Below are 13,275 nucleotides of genomic sequence, written 5' to 3' on the forward strand. Positions count from 1 at the left end.
CTATTAATGGGCGATAAATTGAAATCATTTCACAAAGTTAAATAGCTAATTATTCGCAGAATTGCCCTTCTTTTGGGGTGGTCTTTAAATTTTGCCCCTCATATTTGAAATCTTTAAATTTTTCCCTTCGCCTAAAACCCATGGGTTCCAGGTTCGAACCCCCACTCAGTCAAAAATTAAAAAAAAATTCGCAAGGCAGAGTTTAAATTTCGTTATACCTCCACCGGCATAAACTTGTGAAGGAATTACCAAAGTTATGCCGGACCCGGCATACTTATGCCTTATGGGCAGACTTGGCATAAGTATGCCGGGTCCGGCATAACTTTGGTAATTCCTTCACAAGTTTATGCCGGGTCCGGCATACTTATGGGCAAACTTTTAATGGGCAAACTTTTAGTTAAGCCTTAACTAAAAGTCTTTTCCTAGTTATGCCTTATGAGATAGACTTTTAGTTAAGGCATAACTAAAAGTATGCCATAAGGCATAACTTTTCCTTAAGACATAGACTTTGTCTTATAAGGCAAATTTTTAGTTATGCCTTAAAGAAAAGTTCCGCCTTATGGGGCATATCGGGTCCGGCATAACTTTGGTAAATCCTTAACAAGTTTATGCTGGGTCCGACATACTTATGGGCAAACTTTTAATAGGCAAACTTTTAGTTAAACCTTAACTAAAAGTCTTTTTCTTGTTATGCCTTATGGGGCATACTTTTAGTTGTGCCTTAATTAAAAGTTTGCCCCATAAGGCATAACAAGAAAAAGACTTTTAGTTAAGGTTTAACTAAAAGTTTGCCTATTAAAAGTTTGCCCATAAGTATGTCGGACCCGGCATAAACTTGTTAAGGATTTACCAAAGTTATGCTGGACCCGGCATACTTATGCCAAGTCTGCTCATAAGGCATGAGTATGTCGGGTCCCAAGATAACTTTGGTAATTCCTTAACAAGTGTATCGGTCCCGGTGATACAACGCGATCCAAACCTTGCTATGCAATTTTTTTTTTTTTTAATTTATGCTTGAGCGGGAGTTCGAACCCAGAACCTCATGATTTCTACGTGAATGCTCAGGGTTGCAACGCAAAGGGCAAAAATTAAAGACCAGCAATATGAGGGGTATAATTTAAAGACTACAAATATGAGGGGCAAAATTTAAAGACCACCCAAAAGAAGGGCAATCCGTGCAAAAAAAATGAACATTTTTTCGTAAAATCTTCACCACTGTTTTGATGTATCATTACAATGAATATTCTATTGATTTTTTTGGTGCATAAAATAAGATGAAGGAACATAGAAGATGACATAATTAACTCGGCAAATTCATCCCATTGACCTTTATATGAAACGGTGAAATTACTGTTGTTTTCGTGTGAACTTATAGGTCACGAGTTCGAGTAGTGAAAGCAATAGGATAAATTGTCTACGTCACACCTCTAGAGGCGCGGCCCTTTCTCAATTCTGCTAATACTGAATGTTTTATGCACCGGGTTGAACTCTTTATATGAAAGGATGAAATTACTGTCATCGGCAAATATAATACTTTATGATAGAAACATAATTCCCAAGCGAAACGATTAGCGCAAAAAAAAAAAAAGGAAAATGGTCAAATATACCCTTGTACTATGAGAAAAGAGCTAAATATACCCTTCGTTATACTTTGGGGCCAAATATACCCCTATCATTATATTTAGGGTTCAAATATACCCCTCATCCGTTAAAGTTGACCAAGATGAACATCCGATCCTACGTGGCTACCACACATTCGATGAGATGGCTGCCACGTGGCATGCCACCTCAACACCCCTAACCCATTTTACCCCTTCCCTCTATTTGTTCTTCCACCACTAAAATTTTTTCCCCTCCACCATAATTGCCACCATTACCGCCACCAAGACCATCTCTATATTATTCAAACAAAACACCATTCTGAATCCAACAGTTATATCCATGAATAACAAAAATCGACCCCTTGCAAGTGTTTGATTTCCTTTGTAGTGTTCTTACCGAAAAGGATGGTCACGTCGGACAAGGGTGTGTTCGTATTCTGTTAAAAGGGAACTCACAAAAATTTTCAACAGGGAAGCGTTTGGCCAAAGAAATGTCATGCTCTCAAAAGGTTCCAACTTTGTCAGCAGCTCAAGGAATTGGTTCTTGCCTTCACTTATCTAAAAAGAAATTGATTGGTCTTGCCTTAAATTCAGAAATCCTGTTTAGATATTTTTTGAGCAATGTTGCTTAATCAATTTTGTTTTCTTTTTAAAATTATGATATTAGTAACATTAAGTGGAAATTTAAGTTTGTTTCCAATTTGGCTGTGGGTAGTGACGATGGGAAGTAGTAAATTGGAGGAAGGAATAATAATCCCGGAGGGCGTGTTCGTAGTGGCGGTAATGGTGGCAATGGCAATGGAGAGAAAAGAAATTTTAGTAGTGGAAAAACAAATAGAGGAGAGGGGTAAAATGGCTTAGGAATGTTGAAGTGGCATGCCACGTGGCATCCATCTCATCAAATGTATGACAACCACGACTTTAATGGATGAGGTATATATTTGACCCCAAAATATAACGGTAGGAGTATGTTTGGGCCCAAAGTATAACGAATGTTATATTTGGCTCTTGTAGTAACTACATTTTTTTGCGCGGAGTGCCCTTCGTTTGGGGTGGTCTTTAAATTTTGCCCCTCATATTTGAAATCTTTAAAATTTGCCCTTCGGCTAACACCCATAGGTTCCAGGTTCGAACCCACGCGCAACAAAATTTTAAAAAAATTCGCAAAGCGAGAGTTTAAATTTCGCTACGTCGGACCCGCATACTTTTGTTAAGGAATTACCAAAGTTATGTTTACCGCATACTTATGCCTTGTGGGCGAGACAGACAGTCGGTCCGCATAACTTTGATAATTCCTTCACAAAGTTACGCCAACCGCATAAAAGTTTCGTTCATTAAAAGTATGCCCCCACCGATAACTTTGTGAAGGAATTATCAAAGTTATGGCCGACCTGCAAGATACTTATGCCTTTATGTGAGAGGCATAAGATGCCGGTCCGCATAACTTGATAATTCCTTCACAAAGTTACGCCGGATCCTAAGATAAAAGTTTGCCATTAAAAGTATGTTTCACCAAGCATAACTTTTATTTAATTATCAAAGTTTACGCCGGGACCCGCATACTTATGACAAGATCCAAGCCATTTATACAGTAATGTGTATACGGTCCGCATAAACGTAATTCCTTAACAAGTTGTACGCCGTTGGCGTATAGCGAAATTTAAACCGCCTTGGCGAATTTTTTGTAAAATTTTGATTGCGCGTGGGTTCGAATCTGGACCTACGGGTGTTAGGCGAAAATTTAAACATTTCAAATATGAGGGGCAAAATTTAAAGACCACCCCAAAAGAAGGGCAATTCTGCGAATTGCCCTAGTAACTACTCAAAATGGGCCCATGACAAGTAATCTATGTTTCGGACCATTATAGACACAAACCACCTGAAAATCCGAAACAAAGTAAACGCTCGGTGGACCCTATCAATCATTTTCATGCAAACCCGTTTTGAACTGCGCAAACATCGGTTAATACTAAATTAATCCATTACGCTAATTTACTAAGCTTTGACTAATTATGAGGCTTATTACATAGTCAGCCCCTTAAATTTGTAAGGATATTCCACTTAGATACTTAAATTAAGCCATCTTTTAATTGAACACCTTAACTCCTAAAAATTATTCCAGCTAAACATTTTTTATTCAAATTATAGATTTTTTTTTACGTGTTTTCATTTGTCTAGTAATTAAGTTAATCATATAATATGTCATCTCCTTTAATTATACGTATCAACCTCAAACAAAAAATGCGCGGGGGGTTCAAATGTGTATAATTAAAGGAGATACATATTTTATGTAGTTAACTTAACTATCTAATAAACGAAAGAGAACACACGTGATTTTTTTTAAAATTTTGGACCGAAAATATCTAATAGGAACTCTTTATAAAAAGTTGAGGTGTTTAATTGAAACATGATTTAGTTCGAGCGGCCTAATGAATATCCCAGGGGCTCACTATATATTAAGCCTACTTAATACTCTTCTGTCCCAATTTGGATACTCTTCTGTCCACACTTCTCATTTTTTGATAGTCAAACTTTCTTAATTTTGATTGTGTGTTTGTACATAAAATCTCTAAAATTTTTGAAATAAAATTTACATATTTGAAAACTACAAAAAAGTACTATAAGCCACCATAATTAACAATTTAAAATATTTAAAAGACATACTCCATCCGTTTACTTTTACTTATCCACTGTACTAAAAATAAATTTTCACTTTTAACGTCCACTTTAGCATATCAATAAAAGATAATTTTTTTCTTGTTTTACCCTTAACATTAATTACTCATATATACTTCATTTATTAAATCTTAAAAAGCGTGCAAAGTCAAAAGTGGACAACTAAAAGTGAACAGAGAAAGTATGTAAAAATTACGGTCAAAGAATAACTCATTTGACTCTCGAAAAGCGAAAAATGTCAAACAAATTGAGCCGGAGCGGGTAATTACCATTTCCATTTTCCTTTCTTCCCTTTTTTTAAACCTTGTCCAAAAACCCCTCCAAAACGCTCAAGCTTTTAAATTCTCAAAAAAATTATTGGCCGAAAAAATATAAAATATTGAAAAAAAAAATGCCTGCAAAATCACGAGACCAGCTCATACATTGTGGTCACCTTCTCATATCCCTGCAATAATAATAAACAAAAATTAAAATTTTCATACCCTACAACCTCAACTTTCATCAGATCTACAATTAGATCCATTAATTTTCCTAATTTTGTTTACCCGATTTGAATCTGCATTGTGTGATAATCGAATTTGGAATAACCGAAAGTTTCAAATTGTTGAAAGTTTTTTCGATCCGATCGTTGAATTTTCGAGGAGTTAGATTGTTTTTGCGATGTTTTGAGTTGTTTTTCGATCTTTTAAGGATCGACATTGTTTGTGTTTTGGTTGTATTTTTGTTAACTTTGAGGAATGGCTTCGTTATCTGGTCTTAGCGAAGAGCTTGGTGAAATTGAGGGACAGATTTCGGATCTTTTTCGAGCTCTTTCGTAAGCATTTTTAGTTTTCCTTTCTAATTATTTCAGTAAAAATGTACCCCGCTCTGTCCTAATTTATGTGATACAGTTCGGATTTCGAGAGTCGTACAAGACGATATATTCATATGCCCTTTAAATATTTGTTAATTATTATTGTACTTAATTTTAAGATAGTTTCTTATTTTTTCGAAAAACTTAAAAGATTGTATGCCTGAATGGTCAAAATAAAGAGGTTTGACTCTCGAAATCTGAACTATATCACAAAAATTGGGACAACGGGAGTATTGCATGAATGTTCATATTTGTGTATAAACACCTTTTATAAACTTTTATACAAGGTTGATACATTATGTATGATGCTTTCCCTCATGTATAAGGTTGTATGATATTGTATATTGGGCTACATGCTGTAAATATTTTATGTTGGGCTGTATATTTTTGAAAAATTCCCCTTATTGGTTTTTTGTATTTTGTTGAAGAAATGGATTTCAGAAATTGGAGAAGATTAAGGACTCGAATAGGCAGAGCAGGCAGTTGGAGGAGCTAACAGGAAAGATGCGAGAATGTAAGAGGTATTGTTTGCAGATTCCTTTGGTGATTTATTTATATGTTTGATTTTGCAATCTGCATTTGCATATACTATATACTATAAGTATGGGAAATGGTGAACTTTATTTTCGATGTAGAAGAAAGTTTTGATCTTTTTGCTTTCATGAATTGGATTTTAGACAGAAACTGTCAATAAAGGTGCTTACTTGCAAATGATACAACAATAATGGTAACAATTGCTAGTATGCGTCCATCCTGAAGCAGTTGGGGTTGACTTTATGAGTCCTCCATATCCATTTTACTTCAATATTGTGGATTTTGACTAGTGTTACTCTGCCCCGTGAACCTCCGTAACAATCCTTTATTCGAGTTGAAGTTGAACTAGCAATGTAAGCTCATATAAGATGCAAAGCTCAGGTGGGTGGAGTTGGTTGCAGTTCAAATTGTGTCCAAGTGCTACATATTTTGGATTTAAAAGAAACAAAAATACCTGTCAGGAATTGTCACGTTCCAGTAAATGAAAAATTACTAAATTAGTGTAGTTTAATACCATATGCCACTAACTTAAGAGTCACGGGGTTTTTATCTGATGTTGGAAGATGTAATCTCTAGGATGAAATGGAAAATAAACTGATTTTTGTATCGTAGTTTTTGCAAATTCTGATTAGACTTTTCAGAATTCTGATGGGTGAGATCAATATGAAGTTGTTTCATGTTGACGAACTGTCTCAGTTGATCGTTCAATGAGACGCCAAATAATTACTATTCCTTTGTCAGTACCCAGAAGAAAGCAAATACAGTATTTTGCATAAACTTCCTGCTTAAGAGCGTAGCATTTTAAGATGTACATCAGGTTGGTTGTAGAATGCCAAACTATACCACTTGTAAGTTTGGCACATAGCTAGGTTTTGGAGCTTGGAAATTGCAGATGAAAGGAAAAGTAGTTTCCCGAGAAAGTGTTTTTCTGCAATTGGATGCTAAGAAATTAGTCAGGAAGAGCACCCAAGGGTCAATAAAGGGGGTGCAAACCTTGGAGACTAGAGTTCAAATCCCATCAGAGACAAAAAACATGAGGTGATTTCTTCTTATCTGCCTAAGCCTTAGTGAACAGAGTTATCCGATACCTGTACTAGTGGAAGGTAGCAGGTAACTAGTGAAATAGTCTAGGTGCGGGCAAGTTGGCCTGGACGCTACCATTATATATAAAGAAAAACAAAAAGAAATTAGTCGGGGAAAAATTGGGGGAACTGGTGAAGAAAACATTATTGTTTATAGAGAAAAATCCACAAAAAAAGTGTGAGAAAACAAACAGAAAAAATTTGGCTCTCACAAACGAATCCGAACCAGAAGATTTGTCTATCTGGGTTTTCTTCTCATTTACCATTTCCAGCTCCTGTTTGAGCATTCATTTGATCAACTTCACGGTGAAGCCAGTTGAGATGGGCTCTGAGCCTCTGACAGAGATGAACTTAGCAAAGAATATTGATTGGCAACCATAATCAATTTTCAATCTCTCCACAACGAGAATAGTGATCCTCATTGATGCCATCATTGATGGTTAGTATTATATTCTTGAACATCCAAAGAGGTTGAAGAACATAAAATTGTTGGATTGATTTGCTTTCCATTGTCTGGTTTTTTCCTCACAAAGTTTTGAGATCCAAATGAAACGACAAAGCGTTAATGTTTTTGTAGTGTGTAATTGGAATCCTTGTGGTCAATTTGGATTATGACAAGCATGCAAGAGTGATTTGGAGAATTGTTAGTTGCTTTCTCCTTTGTTTTCCTTGAAAATTCTGGTAACAGAACTATATTGATATACAACCATGCACTGACAGACAATTAATTGCACATGCAATGATGACTAATTTTTTTGACAGGCTTATCAAGGAGTTTGACAGAGAAGCAAAGGATTTGGAATATAAAAGTGATGCAGACACCACCAAGATGCTGACTGAGAAGAAGCAATCAATGGTCTGGTTCATTCGGAAGCTTTTCTATAATGTTGATGCCACAATGAATGATTCTTCTTTTTTCTGAACTGATCTCGTCTTTTCTCATCTTACTTTGCAGATCAAAGAGTTGAACTCTTATGTTGCTCTGAAAAAACAGTAAGTGTTTTTCGGATAGCTTTACACTTTTGCTACTTCATTTTATTAGTACGCTGATTTTGAACTGCTTTACTTTTAGTTAAGTTTCATCAATCAAAATACCTGCTTTCTTCAAATATCTTTGCATAGAGAGATTATACTTGTTCTGTTCTAGAGCAAGTTGTTTGTTAGCACCTTTACGATTTTATGAGCACCTTTACGATTTTATGAGTCTTTTCTTTCCCACCATGAAGCTGCCTTTGGGATTTAATATTGTGAGCTTTGCCTTGTGGTAATTGACTGTAATACTGGTGAAAGCGGCTGCAACACTTTAAACAGTATTTCCTTGAATGTGCCTGCAAGGCTATAAAAGTGAGTTTTCTTCCCTCAAGACTTTAGGCCCACAAATGAACCCAGGAATATGCAGCAGAGTTAGAATCATTAAATTTAACAACTGATAAAAACATAGTACGGAGTATATCACTTGTATATTAACATGGGGTTCCTGACTTGGACATAGTAAAGGGTTTCCAGCTTATTTATGAGTTATTTATACTCAATATACTCCTTAAATTTGTGATACTAGTTGAGGAAATCGACAGTAACTTCTGTTTCAGGAGTTGGATTATACATGTTGATAGTTACTCTTCAGTTTTCTGGGGAGATGAATTTGGTGAGGACCTAAAGGCTAGATATAAAAATGAAGGTCCAAGATTATAGTTTTTATTGCTAAGTACGCTACTCAAGGATGGTTAGAGATTAAGACAATGTTTCTTCCTTTGGTGAACACGCAGAAGTAGCACTTATGTTTTTTTGTTGATAAAGTGAAGTAGAACTTATGTTTGTATCAGACGAACAAGAAACCCCAACTTTGGTTTTATTGTATATTCTTTCTCTTATTTTTCTGCACCGTTGACTTAATTTTTCTGTCTGTGATTCTCTAGATACGCAAGCAATATTGAGAACAAGCGAGTAGATCTTTTTGAGGGTCCTGGTGAAGGGTTTGCTGAAGACAATGGCTTGCTAGCTTCAAGTAACCATATCTTTCATTTTTGCATTTTATTATATTCATCCTTCATTTAACTTATCATTTTGTTCTTATCTGCTGCAATTCGAGTTTCGAAATATATTATGCTTTCTTTTGGACTGAAGTATAATGTATTTCTTCTTGGCTCTCATCTGGTGATTGGTAGTCGTATCCTTCTTAAAAAAAAAATTGTTCTCACTTGTTTCTAAGCTGAAGAGCTGGTTTTGAGGTTTCTTTTCTGTTATTTTGTTGGTTGGGTGGGGTAGTGGAAGCTGCCATTGAAAGAATGCTACTTTTTGCTGGTAGGATCTGGCTGAGATTGATACACAGTTTAGAAGGTTACCTTGCATAATCCATATTATAATAAGCGTCTTTCTACAATTGATGAAAATGTCTTATAACTTAAATTATTAGAAAGGATATTCTTCCGTGTTCATTATGTTTGGGCTTATGGTTGGTGTGAGAATTGAAGTTACACTAGACAACGCTTATCACTTTCCAAGATACAAAAGGAAAGTTATTGACACTTCATCTTCCTTAACATTAAACCAATGTACAATTAACCTTCACTTTATGAATTGCCGCAAGTCAAATTGCATAGTCCTGATCGGAAGACTGTAATAATGAAAGAGGCATCCTCTGTATATGTGAGAGTAGTATGGGAGGTGCAATTATGTGCCAAAGCTAATGGAATGAAAAATATGGTCAAGAGGGGTGTGATTCAGAGTGACATTCTTTTGTCTGGTTCAAATATCAGGAGCTGTTTAAGCCAAATCTGAAAGTAGAACTAGGTTGCCTTGTGTACATCATCATGATTCAATTTGACATATTAATGACTTGTCTTTTTACATACATAATTGACACACATTTATGTACATATACGTATATAAAGACATGTAGAACTGTGCCGTTCTGATTTGATTCTCTTGAATCTTTTGACACTACTAATTCAAGCTAATCATCCTATTTAACAAGAGCTCATTTCTCCCTCTCAAGTGAATGAATCTCTTTTGCTGCATGTTGCGTTGTCATTGACTTTTGCAATACATGGCTGTTTTGACAACTTGCAAGGGAACTTTGACCTCATTGATTTTAATTCTTACCTAAAGTTTCAAAAATATTTAAAGCAATTGTCCCTATAGCTTTCTGAGTGCTAATGTAACATTACAGATATGAGCAATCAACAGCTGATGGATCAAGGGAATAGGATGATGGATGAGACAGATCAGGTCATTGAGAGGTCAAAAAAGGTTGGTATTTCCTTAATGAAATGTTTTTGTATTGCTAAGTCGAATCTCAAACGGTATCACCAGTTGGTGAATGATTTTTGTAATGCTAAGTCGAATCTCAAACAGTATCACCAGTTGGTTCATGATGATTTGAGTTTCTCTTCCCTCCATTTTCTGACTAACAAATTATACAATAAAGAAATGAAATGCTGTTATGGTCCTTGCTTAAAATCCTTCAGTACCTTTAAGATGAGAAACATTTTGCTTCTTTTCATTTTATTTCCATTTTTCAGTTTTGGGGTTGTTGTTTCTTTTGAGATATTTGATAGTGTTTTGGAGGTCCTCTGATCAGGACTGAGTGAGAGCTAGCTTGTTCTGAATTCAGTAGAGTGCACATCCCAATATTTTGGGATAAAAGTTGGTAATTAATAGGACAGTCTAGATTCATTTCACTCCAAATGGGGAACTTAGCGTGGAACCTAGCTGGGATTTGGTTTGATACAGAAAAAAAGGATATGGCAACTTAATGTGGAACCTAGCTGGGATTTGGTGTGATACAGAAAAAAAGGGCATGGCTTCTAACATCATTTTTAACTCATTGCAACATCATACTATATGGAATGCTATCATCTGCCTTTTTTGTGAATGTTTTGGACTAATAGATTCCCAAGTTAAGGTTGAATATAACATTGATTAGGTATATATTATAGCCAAAGGACTAAATGAAATCTGGATCAAACGAAAAATAGTTTGTTCTCTTTTCTTTTTTTGAAATATAGATTATGAACTATACGGTTTTTCATTTGCTCCACTTTTAAGAGATTCCATAACAACGCCCTAATATTTCGTCATCAGGATTTGAAACTACTGAAATGAGCAATGATTTATTGTAACTTAGCCAGTAGATTAAACAGACATTTCTTTTCCTGCACAATCCTCATTTGTATTGGGAGCTAGTTAAAGCAGGACATATGATACCATTTGAGAAGTGAGTCCTGTGAACTAGGGGTTTTGACTCTTTGCTTCATGTTCTGTAGAATGGCTTTTACATACTCTTTTTTCCGCAGGTGGTTCATGAAACTGTAAATGTTGGAACTGAGACTGCTGCAGCATTGAAGGCACAGGTATATTATTTGGAGAAAACTGACATGTTTAAGATGCAAGACCATGATCTTATATTTTTTCTTGTTGCCCTTGCTTTGTCCTAACTCTTATATGTACCTGCTTGCCCAGACTGAACAAATGAGCCGGATAGTGAATGAGTTAGACTCAATCCATTTCTCGATAAAGAAGGCTACACAGTTGGTCAAGGAACTCGGTAGGCAGGTCAATTTCTAAATTTTGCAATCTCTCTTTCATTACCTTTTCTTTTTATGTCATCTGGCGACTCTAAATAAGATCCTTCTTTAGGTTGCAACTGATCGTTGTATTATGGGTTTGCTCTTTCTGATTGTGGTTGGGGTCGTAGCAATCATTATTGTGAAGGTCAGACGTCTTCCCCCTTCTTCTGTAGTGTTACCAAATGTATATTTGTTTCATACTCTTAAACATTTCTCATATTAGGACTACTTATCAAATTTTGTTTTTTCGCATAGTAAGCATATCCAAGCATCTTTTTTGAATTTCATCAAATGTACTTAAATTGCCACCTTCAACTTTATCCAGCTCGCAACACTGTAGTAGTCTTATACTTGACATTAAAATGTTAGTACCTTGCTGGCAATTACATTTTTTTTCGCTTTATTTGGATATGCGCCCATCTAGAACTTCGGTGACAACAACAACAACATACCAAGTGTGATCCGACAAGTTGGGGAGGGTGGGGTGTGTACTCACTCATCTAGAACTTCATGGTACAATATCTTGTCCCTTTTAACCATAAAACTACTATAGAGCCTAATGGCCTACTATCTGTCATGGTAGGTACTTCAGCACATAAACTACAGCTTATGAAGTATCTAGCAAAAGAAGTTCTGTTGCTAGTTATCTTAATAAGGCTTTTGTTATATCTAATATTGGTTGGGAGCACATATATGTAATTTATCCATTGTTAGTGCTGCATTTTATGAATGTTTACTAGCTAGCCCAATTATCAAGTACTCATAAAGTAAAAGTCACAATAGCACATAGAAAAGTGCGGTGCAAGGTGGGTAGCTAATCTTTGAATAGGAGATAATGGAAATTTTGATGTATAGTTTTATGAAGAACAACTTGCATTTCCATTATTTTGTCATTAGTGCAGCATTACCATTCGTTTGTTAGTCATGTGTACCTGAAGGGGTTTTGGTTAGATATATGGCTTTCGACTTAAGTCCCAGTTGTTAGCAGCAACGATGGAAATTAGAAGGCATCAGTTTATAGAAATTCCAGAATTGGAGAAGTACCATTGATGGAACCCACTGTTCAATTCTTCATAAGGCTCAATCATGCTTTGCCCCTCAAAAATAAAATTCTATTTGATGTTATGTTGTCATTGGTATTTGGTGGAATAATAACACACGTTGAGGCTAAAGCTACTTTAATTTTTGGATTTGCAGATAGTAAACCCACATAACAAAGACATCCGGGACATCCCTGGATTAGCCCCTCCAGCACCCAGCCGAAGATTACTTGCTTATCCTTACTGAAATCTCGAAGCAAACCATATTCACAAGGATAATTCATTATTTGCTTCTCGGTGGATTTACTTGGTTTTTGACTTAAGAACAGAGAGTGGCCGAGCACACAAGCAAGACAAGGAATGAAGAAGTACCTGGTTCAGAAAGAAGGATCTCCCACCTTCTGTTTGGTAATGATAGTTTTCCATTCTTTGTGATGTTTAATGGCATAGATTTATATGATATTTGTTTGTATGATTATTATCTGTATTCTAGATAACTATTGGAATTTTTCCATGGAGCAAAATTGAACTACACAAAGCTTTGGTACTGGTTGATTTGTGCATAGACCAGCATTGTATAATAGCATCATTAATCTTTAATATACTTGTGGAACCTATTTTAGTTGTTGTTCTATTATTCTTAGAAGTTGACGCTACATCAATAGCAGGATTATTATTTTCCATTACTTTGGTATTCTTTTCTTCTGGGAACCTTCTATTCTGCCCACTATTGTCTCTTTCCATTCTTTGTTGTTGTTTGATTTGACATAAATCCACCTAAGGATTTTGGGCCGTTCGGTTGGAGGGATTAAATAGTTTATCCCAGTATAAAACTTGGGATTAAATTTATCTTTTGTTTGGTTGATGATATGGTCTAAAATCAAAACAAATTTTATACCACGGTCATGACATTATCTTTCC

At 35.6% G+C, this 13,275-nt stretch overlaps 1 protein-coding gene across 1 annotated transcript; it reads left to right on the plus strand.

The window, feature by feature from the left end:
* Positions 1–4,653: 4,653 nt before the first annotated feature.
* Positions 4,654–12,971, plus strand: LOC132030274 (novel plant SNARE 11). Its single transcript, XM_059419838.1, has 10 exons — positions 4,654–5,091; positions 5,559–5,651; positions 7,509–7,602; positions 7,702–7,739; positions 8,663–8,751; positions 9,916–9,995; positions 11,042–11,098; positions 11,208–11,300; positions 11,385–11,459; positions 12,512–12,971. Exons 1-10 carry the CDS (start codon positions 5,015–5,017, stop codon positions 12,599–12,601), a joined length of 786 nt encoding a protein of 261 aa, XP_059275821.1. The 5' UTR covers positions 4,654–5,014; the 3' UTR covers positions 12,602–12,971.
* Positions 12,972–13,275: the final 304 nt, after the last annotated feature.

This window comes from Lycium ferocissimum, chromosome 9 (assembly GCF_029784015.1).
Source record: "Lycium ferocissimum isolate CSIRO_LF1 chromosome 9, AGI_CSIRO_Lferr_CH_V1, whole genome shotgun sequence".
Lineage (NCBI taxonomy): Eukaryota > Viridiplantae > Streptophyta > Magnoliopsida > Solanales > Solanaceae > Lycium > Lycium ferocissimum.

What these genes read in the sequence shown, in the direction of transcription:
- LOC132030274 (XM_059419838.1), top strand. Translation starts at nt 5,015, where the DNA reads ATGGCTTCGTTATCTGGTCTTAGCGAAGAGCTTGGTGAAATTGAGGGA. An exon ending in CTGCAGCATTGAAGGCACAG is followed by an intron (nt 11,099 to 11,207) that starts GTATATTATTTG and finishes CTGCTTGCCCAG; the next exon opens with ACTGAACAAATGAGCCGGAT. An exon ending in TAGCAATCATTATTGTGAAG is followed by an intron (nt 11,460 to 12,511) that starts GTCAGACGTCTT and finishes TTGGATTTGCAG; the next exon opens with ATAGTAAACCCACATAACAA.